Genomic DNA, 16,686 nt, shown 5'->3' with positions numbered 1-16,686 from the left:
ACACTAATGCGTGACTGCTTAACGCACGCCATCGAAGTCGACTGGGAACTGATCGTCGGAAGGACTCGGGTCCTTCCGACGCCTTCATGTGAGCCTGTTAGCAAAGTTTCGGATCACACGCGCCGCAGGATCGGGATACTCGCGTGGAGGCTGTCTTTGATTTAAGCACTAAATTTAATCTTAAATATAAGTCTATTTACAGTTATATTACAATAAAGAGTTTATGGAGCACAATGATTAAACAATTATTAATTCTAATTTAATAGCAGCGGTACTGGCTTCCCGGCACGATTAGCGAGTTTAATTCTTAAACAGCGCGAAGCACGTGGAATCGGCACGATTCTCGAAGCAAGCAAACGTTTCAAGCAAGTCAAGCAAAAGCAGGCAAAAGCGTTTTAACAAGTGTTACCTCTCGGGTGGCTCGTCAACAAGTAGATCGAGGAAATCTTGCTCGATTTCCTCGAATCCGCGTGCTCTCCCCCTTCCATCGATCGGCGATCGATGGAAGGGAGATAAGATCGATGCTCCACATGAACAGGGGGGGGGGGATAGAATTTTGCGTCACCACGCCTGAGTTAACTCGGGCTCGGGAGATGGCGCAATAAGTACTATTTTCTTGAACATTTCCCGCCCGCCATTCATCGTTCGATGAATGAATGTACTAAGGTTTAACGTGCATTGGCTGAGACGCTATGGCGTGATCGCTCGCGGCTCGCGGCGCCGCCGCCCGGTCCATGTGGAGATCGTTCATCGATTTAGACCCGGTTGTGATTTAGTGCCGTGTATCTGAAGTGGAATTCGTCGTTTCGGCAGCCTGAACAAAAGGTAAATATATGAGTTTTACAATTGGTATTACAAATTCCGATCGCGCAGTCTTTACATGTACAACACGCGTGAAACCGTCCGGCCCGGGGATCAACCGCGTGATACGTGCGAGTGGCCACTTGTTGGGCGGCAGAAGCTCGTTCTTCAAGATACAAAGATCCCCAACTCGTGGTTGGGGGTGAGATCGCGTCCATTTATTGCGGGCTTGGAGTGACTGTAAATACTCGCGCGACCAGCTACGCCGAAACTGCAGTCTCATCTGCTGCAGTAGATGCCATCGAGACAAGCGTGACCTGGGGACGTCTTCCACCGGTGGATCGGGAACGGCGAGTAGTGCGTCACCAATCAAGAAATGCCCTGGTGTGAGGGCCGTGACATCTCCCGGGTCGTCGCTCAGCGGTTGCAGAGGTCGTGAGTTCAAGCACGCTTCAATTTGGGCAAGCAGGGTCGTCATCTCTTCAAATGTGAGATGCTGATCGCCGATGACCCTCCTCAGATGGTGCTTTGTGGCCTTCACGGCCGCCTCCCAAATTCCCCCGAAATGCGGGGCTGCAGGTGGGTTGAATCGCCAAGTAATGCCGTCGCCTAGTAGATGGGCCTGCATAACCTCACTTGTGCTGCGCAGAGGTTCCAGGTTATCGCGCAGCTCCCGTGCTGCCCCGACAAAATTGGTGCCTCTGTCGCTGTGGATGGTGGAACAGAGACCTCGCCTCGCGGTAAAGCGTCGCAGTGCTGCAAGGAAGGCCTCGGTACTGTAATCAGAGACAACCTCCAAGTGGGCGGCACGAGTGGTTAAACACACAAATACGGCAACATAACCCTTGTGTGTTCGTCGACCCCTGCCTCGGGAAGCCAATAGTGTGAAGGGCCCAGCATAGTCCAAGCCCACTTGTAGAAATGGCCTGGCTGGCGTGACCCGGTAAGCTGGTAAGTTTCCCATTAACTGTTGTCCTGGCGATGCCCTCCAGCGGAGACAGGTGACGCAGCGGTGAATATGGGCCTTGACTCTCTGTCGACCCTGCAATACCCAATACCTTTGTCGTAAAGCCGCCAAGGTAAGTTGCGTCCCTCCATGTAGCGTTCTTCGGTGAGCTTCGTCAATTAACAGCTCCGTGAAGTGTCCTTCTTTTGGCAGGATGATGGGGTGCTTCTCCCAGGATGACAGCGCAGCGTGCTTCAACCGCCCACCGACCCGCAGTAACCCTTGGGAATCTAAGAAGGGTGTGAGTCGTAGTAGCTTACTGCGACTCATAAGCGGGGATCCCTGTTGCAATTGGCGGTGATCCTCTTGGAAGTCCTGACGTTGGATCACCCTGATCCAGTGTAGACGGGCAGCCTCTATTTCAGCAGGCGACAGGCAGGGGCTCCTACCGTCTTGGGTTGGCCGACGTGGTGACCAGCGCAGACACCATGCCGTTACCCTCAGCAAACGCTGCATGGAAGAATAATTATTAAAGAGGTAATTGGGTGCTACCTCCTTATCACTGGTAACTAGATTCGACCGGACTCTGGCCTCCAGGTCTGTACCCTCCTCCTGGGTTGCTAAGTCTGTCAACCAGTGAGGGGGTCCGGTGAGCCAGGCTGGGCCCCTCCACCACAAGTCAAAGCTCGGTAGTTGATTGGGTGGCAAGCCCCTTGAAGCGCAGTCCGCAGGGTTCTCGCTCCCTGCCACATGATGCCAACGGGCGTCCGGTAGCTCTCGCTGGATGTCCGCTACTCGATTTGCGACGTAAGTTTTCCACCTTGTCGGATGACCGCGAATCCAGTCCAGAGTTATCCTTGAATCACTCCACAGGTGTGTCGGGACGCTGTCCAGCTGCAAAGTCCTCTTCGTAACGGTCACCAGACGGCTCAGCAGTGCAGCAGCGCACAACTCGAGCCTCGGGAGCGTGACTCGTTGCAGTGGGGCCACCTTGGTCTTTGCTGTGACCAAATAAACGTGTACTCGGTTGTCGTGGTCCACGACGCGTAAGTACACGACGGCGGCGAAGGCCCTTTCCGATGCGTCGGCAAATCCATGGAGCTCGAGATGCTGGATCCTTGGGTGAAGCCCTAACCAGCGTGGCACGCGGACTTCTGCTAGGTTCGGCAGGTACGACAGGAACTAGGTCCACTCTCGTTCGGCGGCTGGTGGCAGCGGGCTATCCCAATCTACATTCAACAGCCAGAGGGATTGTAGAAATATCTTGGCTGTTACATTTATCGGCGCCAGCAGTCCCAGTGGGTCGAAGATCCGAGCAATGCGGGAGAGGACTGTGCGACGGGTAACCACTGGGGTAGCGTGATCCTCCGCTACCCGGACTCGGAACTCGTCCTCGCGGTAAAGCGTCGCAGTGCTGCAAGGAAGGCCTCGGTACTGTAATCAGAGACAACCTCCAAGTGGGCGGCACGAGTGGTTAAACACACAAATACGGCAACATAACCCTTGTGTGTTCGTCGACCCCTGCCTCGGGAAGCCAATAGTGTGAAGGGCCCAGCATAGTCCAAGCCCACTTGTAGAAATGGCCTGGCTGGCGTGACCCGGTAAGCTGGTAAGTTTCCCATTAACTGTTGTCCTGGCGATGCCCTCCAGCGGAGACAGGTGACGCAGCGGTGAATATGGGCCTTGACTCTCTGTCGACCCTGCAATACCCAATACCTTTGTCGTAAAGCCGCCAAGGTAAGTTGCGTCCCTCCATGTAGCGTTCTTCGGTGAGCTTCGTCAATTAACAGCTCCGTGAAGTGTCCTTCTTTTGGCAGGATGATGGGGTGCTTCTCCCAGGATGACAGCGCAGCGTGCTTCAACCGCCCACCGACCCGCAGTAACCCTTGGGAATCTAAGAAGGGTGTGAGTCGTAGTAGCTTACTGCGACTCATAAGCGGGGATCCCTGTTGCAATTGGCGGTGATCCTCTTGGAAGTCCTGACGTTGGATCACCCTGATCCAGTGTAGACGGGCAGCCTCTATTTCAGCAGGCGACAGGCAGGGGCTCCTACCGTCTTGGGTTGGCCGACGTGGTGACCAGCGCAGACACCATGCCGTTACCCTCAGCAAACGCTGCATGGAAGAATAATTATTAAAGAGGTAATTGGGTGCTACCTCCTTATCACTGGTAACTAGATTCGACCGGACTCTGGCCTCCAGGTCTGTACCCTCCTCCTGGGTTGCTAAGTCTGTCAACCAGTGAGGGGGTCCGGTGAGCCAGGCTGGGCCCCTCCACCACAAGTCAAAGCTCGGTAGTTGATTGGGTGGCAAGCCCCTTGAAGCGCAGTCCGCAGGGTTCTCGCTCCCTGCCACATGATGCCAACGGGCGTCCGGTAGCTCTCGCTGGATGTCCGCTACTCGATTTGCGACGTAAGTTTTCCACCTTGTCGGATGACCGCGAATCCAGTCCAGAGTTATCCTTGAATCACTCCACAGGTGTGTCGGGACGCTGTCCAGCTGCAAAGTCCTCTTCGTAACGGTCACCAGACGGCTCAGCAGTGCAGCAGCGCACAACTCGAGCCTCGGGAGCGTGACTCGTTGCAGTGGGGCCACCTTGGTCTTTGCTGTGACCAAATAAACGTGTACTCGGTTGTCGTGGTCCACGACGCGTAAGTACACGACGGCGGCGAAGGCCCTTTCCGATGCGTCGGCAAATCCATGGAGCTCGAGATGCTGGATCCTTGGGTGAAGCCCTAACCAGCGTGGCACGCGGACTTCTGCTAGGTTCGGCAGGTACGACAGGAACTAGGTCCACTCTCGTTCGGCGGCTGGTGGCAGCGGGCTATCCCAATCTACATTCAACAGCCAGAGGGATTGTAGAAATATCTTGGCTGTTACATTTATCGGCGCCAGCAGTCCCAGTGGGTCGAAGATCCGAGCAATGCGGGAGAGGACTGTGCGACGGGTAACCACTGGGGTAGCGTGATCCTCCGCTACCCGGACTCGGAACTCGTCCTCGCGCACGTTCCAATGGACGCCCAAAGCTGTGTGGAGTGTGCCTTCCTCCCAGTTGACGGCCGATGGGACCTCTTCGCCTGGGAGCTTCTTCAGTAAGGTGGGGGCGTTAGATACCCACTTCCGTAGATTAACGCCGCTCCGTTTTGCAATCGGCTCCAGTCAACACATCGTCCATGTAGACGTCTCGTTCCAGAATAGTCGCCGCTCGTGGAAACTTGGAGCGTTCATCCTGCGCCAGCTGCCGCAGCGTGCGGATGGCTAGGTAGGGAGCACAAGCCAGGCCGTAAGTGACGGTGTTCAACTCGTAGTCGCTTACGACGTCCTCCTCTCGTTGTCGCCATAACAGCCTCTGGAACTGCCTATCCTCCGGATGCACAAGTATCTGACGAAACATCTTCTCGATGTCGGCAGCTAAGCAGATGCGATGTGTTCGCCAGCGTAGCAACACTTGGGGTAGGCTCGGTAGTAGGTTGGGTCCCACCATGAGGAGGTCGTTCAGTGACTTCCCGGAACTGGTCGCGTAGGAGCCATTGAACACCACCCTTAGCTTGGTGGTAGTGCTGCTCTCCTTGAAAACTCCGTGGTGCGGCAGGTTGTAGCACTCGCTCTCTGGGTAAATATGGCTTGTCTTAGACATATGAACTAAGTCCTCGTACTCACATAGGAACGAGTGATAGGCCTCCTTGAAGTCGGTGTTCCTGCTGCACTTGGACTCCATTCGGTGAAACATACGGACGGCCCCGGCTCGGGTCTCGCCCAGTCCCTGCGTCTCCTTGAACGGGAGGCGCACCATATAGCGCCCGGACGAAAGACGCTGGTGAGTGGTCGCAAAGTAATCCTCGCACTCCTGGTCCTCAGCATTGAATGTAGTCGTCACCCTCACTTCTTCTTGTTCCCAGAACCGTTGGACTATCGGGACGAGGTCGTCCTCCGTCGTGCACTTCAGCGTGACGAGCCCGCTCGAAGTACGTGGTTCGTCACAATTAGCAGTGGTAGCAAGGCCGGATATAATCCAACCCAAAGTCGTCTTTTGGGCAATGGGCTCACCCTCATGGAGAAGACGTCGGCACCCAACAGGACATCGATCTGGGTGCCAGCCGTGAAGTCCGGATCAGCCAGTGGTAGACCTTGGAGGTGAGTCCAAACATTTATTTGCTGCTTGACCTGTGGAGAATAGGCCGTAATCCGTGGCTGCACCAACGCCGTGGTGATCTGCCGTGAGCCGTCGCCTCCATGTGGCGTGAACTCCAGTTGGATGCTTCCACGCACTCGCTCCTTTCGCTGGTTGCCGATGCCAATTAAGTGTACATTCGAAGGTTGCCTTGGTAGTCGTAGCAGTTGCACCAAATCCTCCGTAGCTTGCGAGACTTCGCTGCCTTGATCAATCAGAGCCCTCACTAATCTTGGCTCGCCGTCCGGGGAACGCACTACGATCCTGGCGGTAGCTAATAAAGGAGGTGTGGAAGCACACCGCGGCGCGAAGGAGGCTCTCCCTCGTCTCGGACTTCCCCAAATTTACTGAGACTTCCGAAGTCTCGGCTGGAGCACGAATGGAGGTCGCCTTGTGAATCGAGGTATGGTGCCTTTGCTGGCACTCCTGACACCGTTTGTCGTATTTACAGTCGGCGACGCGATATTTCCCCAAGCAATTAAAGCAAAGGCGTTTAGCTAGCAGGACTTCTTTGCGTTCTTTCGGGCCCTTAGCCTTATAGTCAGCACAAAACAGAAAAAATGACCAGCGCCACAGAGACTGCACTGGTCAGAACAGCTTTTGGATTTGCTCACCTGGTGAACCTTGGCGTTTCTTTGTGTTCCAGGTGGCTTCGTCGCCTTTCCCGCTGGACCACCACGCTGCTCTTCCAAGGCCTCCACGGTGTTGACGCGTCCCTCTAAAAAGTCCTTCACCTCCTGGAAGGTCGAGGGAGTCTTCGTCTTGCCAAGCTGTGTCTCCCATTCGCGCCTGGATTGGGGATCGAGTCTTTCCATGACCAGATGCACGAGCCATTCGCCGCTGGCATCAAATGGCCTGTTCATAGCTGTGAGAGCTTCCACAGAATCGCACAAAGTATAGTAGAAATTCTTGAGGTCAGGCCCTGACTCTCGTGTAAGCGTGGGTAAGTTAAAGATGGCGGCCATTAACGCCTTAACTGATAACCGCTGGTTATCATAGCGACCTTCTAGTAGTTTCCACGCCGCTTAGAAATTCTCCTCACGCACCGGCATATTACGTAGGAGTTTAGCAGCATCTCCTGTAAGGGCGCCTTGTAAGTAATGTAGGCGCTCCGCATCCGTCAAGGACTGCTCCTTCATGACGAGGGAGTTGAACAGACCGCGAAAAGATGGCCAATCTCTGTGTTTCCCGTCGAACTCGGGAATCGGTATTCTCGGCAGTGAGGTCTTGGTACGAACGCTAGCGCCTTCAGGCAGAGAGTCGTCTCGGGACAGGCGCTCGACTGTTCGAGCTACGACTTTCTCCAGCTTGGTAAGTTCCTCTAGTTTGTCGACGAAATGGGCCTCTTGTTGGAGGAACGCTTACGTACAAAACCTCCACGCACCGGATAAGATAAAATACCGCAAATTATAGTCAAGGTATCACGTTTCCACAAAATATTCATGAAAATACATCAAGCAGTACTTAGTGGACAAAAATTCATAAATAGTCGAAAGAAAAATATTTACTTCCCGTCAACCATTTTAGATTTTTCATTCTCACTGATAGAACATGCAAGTTTTAGTCACAGCGACACATTAAATGGCAAGCTGGTCATTCATATGCTCCAATATTGCGAATCGTAGCATAATTTATTCCAGAATACGCGTTGAAACATCAAATCAAAAGCACGCGCTGACATATGCGCTGCGAGCAAGAGTTGGCCATTGGAAGGAGATTACATTATGACCAATCAGTCCTGCATTTGTTTCAAACGACAACTTTCCCCCTGTGCACGGTAATATCTTCTCGAGGAGGATGCTGGTTTCTTGAACGGGACTTGGGCCGAATCAGGTGTCCACATATACATGTACAGACATATGTCACGTTTTCTCTGGTTATTTCGCATTTATGAAATGGAAAAGCAAGTTTGGAGAGGTGTGCGTACTCCAAGTCCCGATACACCAAAATAGCTTATCCCCACCTAACGGATGCAATAAATACCTTTATTGCCCTTAGCTTAGGACCTCTCCCAACCTTTGCTAGAACGACACTCGTTCTTGTGCCTTCAAAGCAGACACATCTCTGTGAATTCATGATCTACGAACGTTTCTACAGTATTCAATATTGCGTGCCGTATTGACGTGACACTGTGACGTGATTTGTACAGCAAAGCGGTTTATAATTCTGATAATGAATCGCAAATTGCTGCTGCGTGCATTGCTGCAGGAAGAAGAAGACGACGATATTCTTCTGCGAACCTATTTAGAATCAAGGAAAAGAAAAGAAATGCAAACGATGTTACAGACTCGAAGGACCGAGGGTTATTCTCGAATCTTGTTCGCATAAGAACGAGGGGCACCACGCACTAGTTTTTAACGCGTGACCAATTTTATGCTCACGCGGCGAAACGTATTGATTAAAGAGAGAGCTATTAATATTATTGTAATGTCGTCACAATAAACGAGGGTGCTTAATAACTAATTGAACTGAATATTACTATTAACAGTAGAATACTTAATTTACTAAAAATTGTATACGCGAGTGCGCGAGGCCGAAGCGAAGTATATAAGAATACTTGTTTCGTATTATCGGAGCACCGATAGCTCTTTGTTTTCGCGTTAGGAGAAACAGCGGTGTTTACCGGTACGCGGTTCACAGGCAAGAGGAAGCGATCGCGGAAACAGAGCGGGCCGAGCCACCGGTTCGGGTGCCGATGATGCATGGCCAATCAGAGAGGTACACGTATGTGTCGCGCGATGCTGCTAATTAGGAGAGGGAGATAATAGCTAATTAGTATAATTGTCAGCCCCGAGATGGCCCGACCAGGCTATCGCCGCGATCGCTCCAGCCGGGGACCCGGTATCAAATAGCGCGTTTAAAAGTCGCGCGCTTCGCGGCAGCGTGCACGTGCCCGATTGGCTGCATCGCTGTGGCCAATCCCAAACATTCCCGCCCGTCTCGTCATATTCTGACGAAATAGACGATTCGCCGCTGCATAGTGAAGTGGTATTAAGTGAAAGCGTGATTAAAAATTGAAGACAGTTAAAACAAGAGAGAAGAGACTAAAAATAAGCTAACTCCGCAAGAAGAGTGCCGCAGATCGAGCCCTAACTACTATACTGACAGAGGTGACCAGGTTATGTCGGTCTTCGTCAATCGACACTGTCACCTTGAGAGCTCCCAGCATCGACCTCCGCGGCGGCAGTAAAAGGTAACAGAATAAGCTTGTGTAACGGACGAGTGAACTCCGACGTCGCCGTTTTCAGTGTAAGAATACGTGTTAGACCATCGGGACCCGGATGAGTTTTGACGACTCGAGCCAGAGGCCAACGCGAGGGCGGCTGCAGTTCGCTTTTGATTAAGCACAGATCGCCCTCCCGAATCACCGTCCGAACGCGACTCCACTTACCCCGCGTCTGCAACGTGTTCAGGTAGTCCCGCGACCACAAGCGCCAGAAGTGCTGTTGCATTTTCTGAACCAGCTGCCCCGAGAAAGCCGATTATCTGGGAGCTCCTCCAGATTCGGTTCGGGTATCGCGGTAACTGCCTCACCGACCAAGAAATGACCTGGCGTCAACGCAGCGAGATCATCGGGAACATCTGACACCGGTACCAATGGTCTAGAATTTAAACACGCTTCGATCTCAGCGAGGAGCGTGGCCAGCTCCTCATACGTCAATCGATGTTCGCCGAGCACTCTCCGGAGGTGGTGCTTCACGAACTTCACCGCGGCCTCCCAAATCCCGCCGAAATGAGGTGCAGAAGGAGGGTTAAACTTCCACTCGATACCCTCAGAAGCCAGACGGTCCAGGATTTGCCTATTTTGGGAACTGACTGATTGTAGTAGGGCACGCAGCTCCTTGTCCGCACCCACGAATGCCGTACCGCAGTCGCTGTAGATCTGGGAGCAGAGGCCACGGCGAGAGGTCAGTCGTTTCAGGGCAGCTAAAAAGGCTTCCGTTGTCCCGTCCGACACCACCTCCAAATGCACGGCTTTGGTAGCTAGACACACAAACAGAGCGATATAACCTTTTCGAGCGTGCTGGCCGCGCCCTCGACTGGATCGTATAAAAATTGGCCCTGCATAATCTACGCCCACGCGCAGGAACGGGCGACAAGGGGTTACTCGAGGTGCAGGTAACACTCCCATCAACTGGTCCGCGGTACTGCCTCTCCATCGAACACAAGTGGAGCACCGATGGATGCAGGATTTCACCAGGTGGCGACCTCGAAGAACCCAGCAGTGTTGTCGAAGTGTTGAAAGGGTGAGTTGCACACCCCCATGCAAACAGCGCCGATGCGCCTCGGCGATCCACAGCGCAGCCAGTGGTGATCCTTGAATAATGCAGCCGCCCGCCAACGCGTAAGGTGCCGTCCTCCTGATCCTTGAACGGATTCAGTCGAAGCAGGCGACTTCGTCTAGGCAGCGGTTGGCGACTTTGGAGAGCATCCAATTCCGAAGCAAAGGCAGTAGATTGCACGCCTCGGACCAGCCTCGATCGGGCAGCTTGTATCTCACTAGCGGTCAGGTAAGTTGCCCATTTCCCTTTGGACGCCGGGAGCCATCGACAGCACCAGGCGATAACTCGGAGCAGTCGACGGAAGTTCGAAAATCGGTTTAAAAACAGGCTCACCTCATCATCTGGGGAGCGTTGGACGTCGCCAGCCAAGACGGACCCGACCACCACAGTGGGTGCTCGGGGAGTTCAGCCGGTGTCAGTCCTCTCGAAGCACAGTCGGCCGGGTTATCTTGGCCTGAAACATGATGCCAATGTGCCTGGGGTAGCGTGCGTTGAATGTCTGCTACTCGGTTAGCCACATAGGTTTGCCACCGACTGGACGGAGCCTGGACCCAACCCAAGGCCACCAGGGCGTCAGTCCACAGATGCACGCCGTTGATCCTAAGAGCCAGAGTCGACAGAAGATGCGCCACCAGCCGTGTAAGTAGATGAGCGCCACTCAGCTCGAGGCGTGGTAGCGACAGTTTCTTGAGTGGAGCCACCTTTGTCTTGGCTGAAATAAGATGAATCTGTATGTCACCTGATGAATCGTGAACACGCAGATACGCCACCGCAGAGTATGCTCGCTCCGAGGCGTCAGAGAAACCATGCACTTCCACCGATTGGTTGGTGGAGGTTGTTTCGTTTCAAAGGACAAAAGCGGGCTCAGGGGGCGAGGCGAAAATTCAACGTCTTAACGGTAGGCAATTGTTTGTTCTCGAAGCGTTCGTTGGGAACCATTTGCCTGCCAGATGACTAAAAGGCAATCGACATCGTGCCATTTTTTCTGGTATTTTCGACTACTTTCGTCCTGAGATAATACGTTAAATTGTTCTATCAGTGAGGGTACACGGTTACCTCGGACCGGTACATCCCGTCGTCCACCGCTGACTCACAGAACAATACGGTCATAAACCGCGACCCTGGCTAAACGCTCCAACCGAACAACCTAGCTAGGTTTGTTAGCCAGATGTCTGGTTTTCCTCCGCTACGTCACCAAAAGGGAGAGGTCTTCCTCCTCCACCACCGAAATCGAGGAAGGAAGGTCCCTCCTCTTCGAGGAGAGGTTGGCCAATCAGCAATTTTGGCACCTCTCGAAAGTCTAACGCTTTGTCTACCTTCGAAGCCGAAAAGGGAGACGGGACAGAATTCGATCGGTCTGTCAAGCAAACAACTTCTGGTCTCTGGTTGAGACCTCGATCGACACTTAAAAACGATCACATAACTTTACGAGGATCTAGTCAAGCATTCGTGACTAGAACTATCAATCAAACAGTTCTTACTCAAATCATCGTTCGGATTTGAGTAATTACTCTGGTCAGCGTTCGTGACCAAGACTATCGAACAATTTACATTCGTGCTAGTGTGATCATCGTACATCATCAAGCTCATTTTCATCGAATAATTTAATAATCACTCAAAATTAATTTGGCGAGTGATAAGGTTGCCAGCATCGCGTACCACGGAGTCTCTTGGGCCTTACAACCCCAAGAGGAAAGATAAAACTTTCGCGCGTGTTGGTGGCTAACATTTTGGTCCTTCGAGCCGGATGGTGTGTGTGTCGCGGTTGTGGAAGTGCAGTGACAAAAATATACACTACTTCTTTCGCGTGGACTCCTGAATTCCCACAACAAACAGTGGATATTCGAAGCTGAGACGATTCAACCAACGCAGAAGCCATCGATCAAGGTAGGCTCGTTATTGGGTATTATCAATCAGTTTCTGGTAGTGACTTTCCCGTTTTCGTGTAATCCTGTCCAACAATGCCGAAACCGAAAGCGAACACACGTGCGAGCGCAAACGTAACTGATAACAATCAGATTATATCAAATTTAAAATTTAAACGACGCACATTCAAGACACAGATCGCCAGCTTTTCAAAATATATCGAGTCCTATCAAGACTCCGACAAGGAACGCGTGAAACTTCGCGATCGTGTCGAACGGCTTCGGAAACAATTTGACACATTCAACGATATTCAAGACGAATTGGCACGACTTGAAGATTTCGAGCAAGCTGAAGCCGAACGCGAAGAAATCATGAATCAATTCGATGACATTATAGCTACAGCGGTAGTTTTACTGAATAGCTGCGAAGCATCCACCAGTCGCGTTCAAACATCAACAAATATCGAAAATGCCTCGCGAGAATCTCCTGCGCCATCCACGTCCGCGTACGGACTTTCAGTCAAACTTCCGAAAATTGATTTACCGAAATTCGACGGTCGTATGGAAAAGTGGGTCACGTTTAAGGGTGCATTCACCACCATGATTCATACACAATCCGCGTTGAGCAGTATGCAGAAGCTTAATTACTTACGCCTTTCATTATCGGGCAAAGCTGAAGCAGCAATAGAAGCATTCACGATATCCGACGAGAATTACGAAGAGGCTTGGAATCATTTAATCGATATATATGACAACAAGCGCGCTCTTATTCTCCGTCACGCCGCTCTCCTTCGAGACACACCGGCTATGCCCGACGAGACGTCAGAGTCCATCTTCGATCTCGCCAATTACATGCAATTACACATTCGTTCATTACAAGCTCTTAGCCGCACGTGGGAAAATATTGCAAATGACTTGCTAACGAGCATCGTCGTGGCTCGCATGGGAAACGATATTCGTAAGACGTGGGAACGAACTTTAATGGACATCGAAATGCCGGAAATCACAAAAATATTTAAATTTTTATTCACCGCATCGCACCAATGTAAAGATTACGAACCTGAGTCGACCGTAGTCCGCTCACATCCGCGCCCACAAGCCCAGACGCAACGCCGACGCGAACTCAATGTCTCAGATTCACCTCGCACAAACGCAGTCAAACGGCGATATTCACCTCCAACACCTCGAGCAAAACGTCAACCATTCGCTACCAATTATACAAACAAATGCCGTATGTGTAATACTGACTCGCACGCTGCATATCAATGTCCGAAATTTATTGACATGACTGTCGACAAACGTATCGAAGCCGCGCGCAATGCACAATTGTGTTTAAATTGTTTACGATCAGATCACCAAACCGACGATTGTAAAGGTGGAAGATGTAGGGTATGCAATCAACAACATAATACAAAGCTACATCAAGAATCAACCAGTCACGTAACGGCTGATTCTTGACTATCATCGTCACATAACGGACCACAAGAATTCGGAGCAAAAAATCAAAAACGTAACCGTCGGAAAACCATTCCAATCACCGAAGGGTTAATGGCCACCGCAATCATCAACGTTCTTAATCTCGACCAACAACCAATCGAGTGTCGAACATTAATAGATACGTGTGCGAACGCAAATTTTATGACGGAAGACTTCGCCGCGAAATTACGCCTTCAAAAAAGGAAACTACCCGTAGCCATCGAAGCTCTAAATGCCATTAGCACTGTAACCAATCAAGTCGTCGCGACCACCATCGAATCACGTTCATCAAAATTTAAGCGGAACCTCACATTTTTTACGATACCTCGAATATCTGGATTATTACCAGATACACAAATCGACCGTGCGAAATTACAAATTCCAGCGAACATTCGATTAGCTGATCCGCATTTTCACCGACCAGCACCCGTAAACATGTTGATTGGAAGCGGCCCTTCACTTGCGTCTCTAAGTGTCGGGCAAATCAACTTGTCCCCTCATAACGCATCGGATCTCATCCTCCAGAAAACACAATTCGGATGGATCATCGGGGGGAGTGCACCTTCAACGGCACCACATGCAAAACGCAACACCTTTCTGACAAAACTAGATTTCGATCTAAAGAGTTTTTGGGAAGTCGAAGAAGGCCCACATGGACGGCATCTCTCATCCGAAGAACGAATTTGCGAAGAACATTTTTCCAACCACGTTCAACGAGACGCATCTGGTCGTTACATCGTTGCGCTACCGTTCAACAAAAAATTATCACTCCTCGGTGAGTCGTATTCGCAGGCTGTCAATCGGTTTTCCTCGTTGGAACGGAAACTAAATCGCGACCCAGAATTAAGACGAGAATACTCAGCCGTAATCAAAGAATACCTCTCGCTCGGTCATATGAGTCAGGTACGAACGCACAACTCGCACGGTTTCTACCTGCCTCATCACGCGGTCATTAAACCTTCCAGCACGACAACGAAGGTACGTGTTGTATTCGACGGGTCCGCAAAATCAAGCAGCGGCTTATCACTTAACGATACCTTAATAACAGGACCTACCATCCAGGACGACATCTTCTCTTTACTCCTGCGGTTTCGCCTTTACATATATGTTCTAACCGGGGACATCGAAAAGATGTACCGACAATTCCTCGTTCGGCCGGAGGATCGTAAGTACCAGCGCATCTTATGGCGAAATGAACAAAACGAAATCGCAACATACGAGCTGAATACAGTCACGTTCGGACTATCTTCAGCTCCATTTCAAGCCATAAGATGTCTGCATCAACTTGCGGACGACGAAGAGGCAAATTATCCGAAGGCTACGACCACGCTGAAAAGGGATATGTACGTCGATGATCTTTTGACCGGGGCAAATACGTTTAGAGAAGCACAGGTTCTACGCGACGAGATCATCAACATACTCCAACGAGGAGGTTTAAACATTCGACAGTGGACATCGAACGAGCCCAAACTTCTCACTGGACTCACGAAAGAACAGATTCACCCAAAGGTCTTCGAAGATTCCACAACTGTGAAGACGTTAGGCATCTTCTGGAACGCACGAGAAGATAACATCAGCTATACCGTCAATTCCAACATAACAGAAAGAATCACGAAACGTACAATCCTTTCATCCATTGCAAGGATTTTCGATCCACTAGGACTGCTAGGACCAGTCACTATCACCGCAAAAATCATCATGCAGCAATTGTGGCAATTGCAGCTGGACTGGGATGAATCTTTGCCGATCAAATTACATACAGAATGGAATACATTCATAACCGATCTGATGCATCTCAACAATCTCTCATTCAAACGAAATGTCACACAACGCATGCCTCGTAGCCTCGAATTACACGGTTTCTGCGACGCAAGCGAACGAGCGTACGGAGCTTGTATATATATAAGATCAATCAACGAAACCGGACAGATCAAAACCGACCTTTTGTGTGCAAAATCTCGTGTTGCTCCATTAAAAACTATCACACTCGCCCGTCTCGAACTTTGCGCCGCCACTCTTTTAGCCACTTTGTTTAAAAACGTTCAAAGGGCAACGGCAAAGGAAATCAAAACAACTACCTTCTGGACAGATTCGACCATTGTTTTGAATTGGCTTCACAAGGAACCAAGCACCTTAAAAACTTTCGTCGCGAACCGCGTAGCCGACATTCAAATCAAAACGAACAACAAAGCTTGGCGACATATCAGATCACATGATAATCCAGCAGACCTATTATCTCGCGGTCAGCCACCTGCTCAGTTTATTCAAAACAGTAACTGGAGTCACGGTCCTAAATGGCTTTCGAACAAGGAATCGGCTTGGCCAGTATCAAGATTTAACTTCCTCAAGGAAATTCCAGAAATGAGGCGAATTTCATGTTTCGCGACAATAGTTAAAAACAACGAACTATTAAATCGTTATTCAAGCCTGCCTCGATTAACGAAAATCGTAGCGTACTGTCTACGATTCAGATTCCCTAATCAGAGCAAAGGGCCTCCGACTGTAGAAGAGCTTCAAGCAGCTAACGACCGTATCATCCAACTCGTACAATCATCCGCCTTTGCACAAGACATTCATCAACTGAATACTAGAGTCCAATTACATCACAAGAGCAAACTTCTTCCCCTCCACCCATTCGTCGACGATAAGGGACTGCTGCGTGTCGGAGGGCGCCTTCAAAATTCAACGTTATCATACGAGAAAAAACATCCGATTCTTCTTCCAAAGGGCCATCATATCACGGATCTCATCATTCGACAAGCGCATGTCGACAACCACCATGCAGGTATCACAACTACTCTGTATGCTGTTCGACAAACTTACTGGCTGATTGACGGTAGGAACGCCACGCGCAAAATTGTTCGACAATGCGTCAAGTGCTTCCGCATCAAGCCACCAGCGACGGATTATATTATGGGTCACCTACCTGCCGCTCGGGTAACCGAAAACCGGCCCTTTCACAATTGCGGCATCGACTATTGCGGACCATTTTACATTAAGGAAAGACGTTTTCGAAACCGCACACGAATAAAGAGCTACGTCGCCGTTTTTATTTGTCTTGCCACAAAGGCCATCCATCTCGAAGTAGTTAGCGATATGACAACAGAAGCATTCGTCGCGGTCTTAAAACGATTAATCGCGCGCA

At 50.7% G+C, this 16,686-nt stretch overlaps 1 protein-coding gene and 1 long non-coding RNA gene across 2 annotated transcripts; one reads left to right on the top strand and one right to left on the bottom strand.

The window, feature by feature from the left end:
- Positions 1-755: 755 nt before the first annotated feature.
- On the bottom strand, positions 756-2,263 carry LOC143377077 (uncharacterized). The gene is made up of 2 exons (XM_076827996.1): positions 1,168-2,263; positions 756-814 (listed from the first exon to the last, which is right to left on the bottom strand). Exons 1-2 carry the CDS (start codon positions 2,261-2,263, stop codon positions 756-758), a joined length of 1,155 nt encoding a protein of 384 aa, XP_076684111.1.
- Positions 2,264-5,141: 2,878 nt separating this feature from the next.
- LOC143376989 (uncharacterized) lies at positions 5,142-5,794 on the top strand. Its single transcript, XR_013087215.1, has 3 exons — positions 5,142-5,338; positions 5,411-5,563; positions 5,646-5,794. It is a non-coding gene; the product is annotated as an uncharacterized LOC143376989 (long non-coding RNA).
- The last annotated feature ends 10,892 nt before the right edge of the window (positions 5,795-16,686 follow it).

This window comes from Andrena cerasifolii, chromosome 15 (assembly GCF_050908995.1).
Source record: "Andrena cerasifolii isolate SP2316 chromosome 15, iyAndCera1_principal, whole genome shotgun sequence".
NCBI lineage: Eukaryota > Metazoa > Arthropoda > Insecta > Hymenoptera > Andrenidae > Andrena > Andrena cerasifolii.
Note: the sequence above shows the minus strand (reverse complement) of the source record. Positions and strands in the feature narration are given on the sequence as shown.

Excerpts from the sequence above, each read along its gene's own strand:
- LOC143377077 (XM_076827996.1), bottom strand. The coding sequence starts at position 2,263 with ATGCAGCGTTTGCTGAGGGTAACGGCATGGTGTCTGCGCTGGTCACCA. Across the intron at positions 815-1,167 it reads ACCAGGGCATTTCTTGATTG|GCTGCCGAAACGACGAATTC; the intron begins GTGACGCACTAC and ends CCTTTTGTTCAG.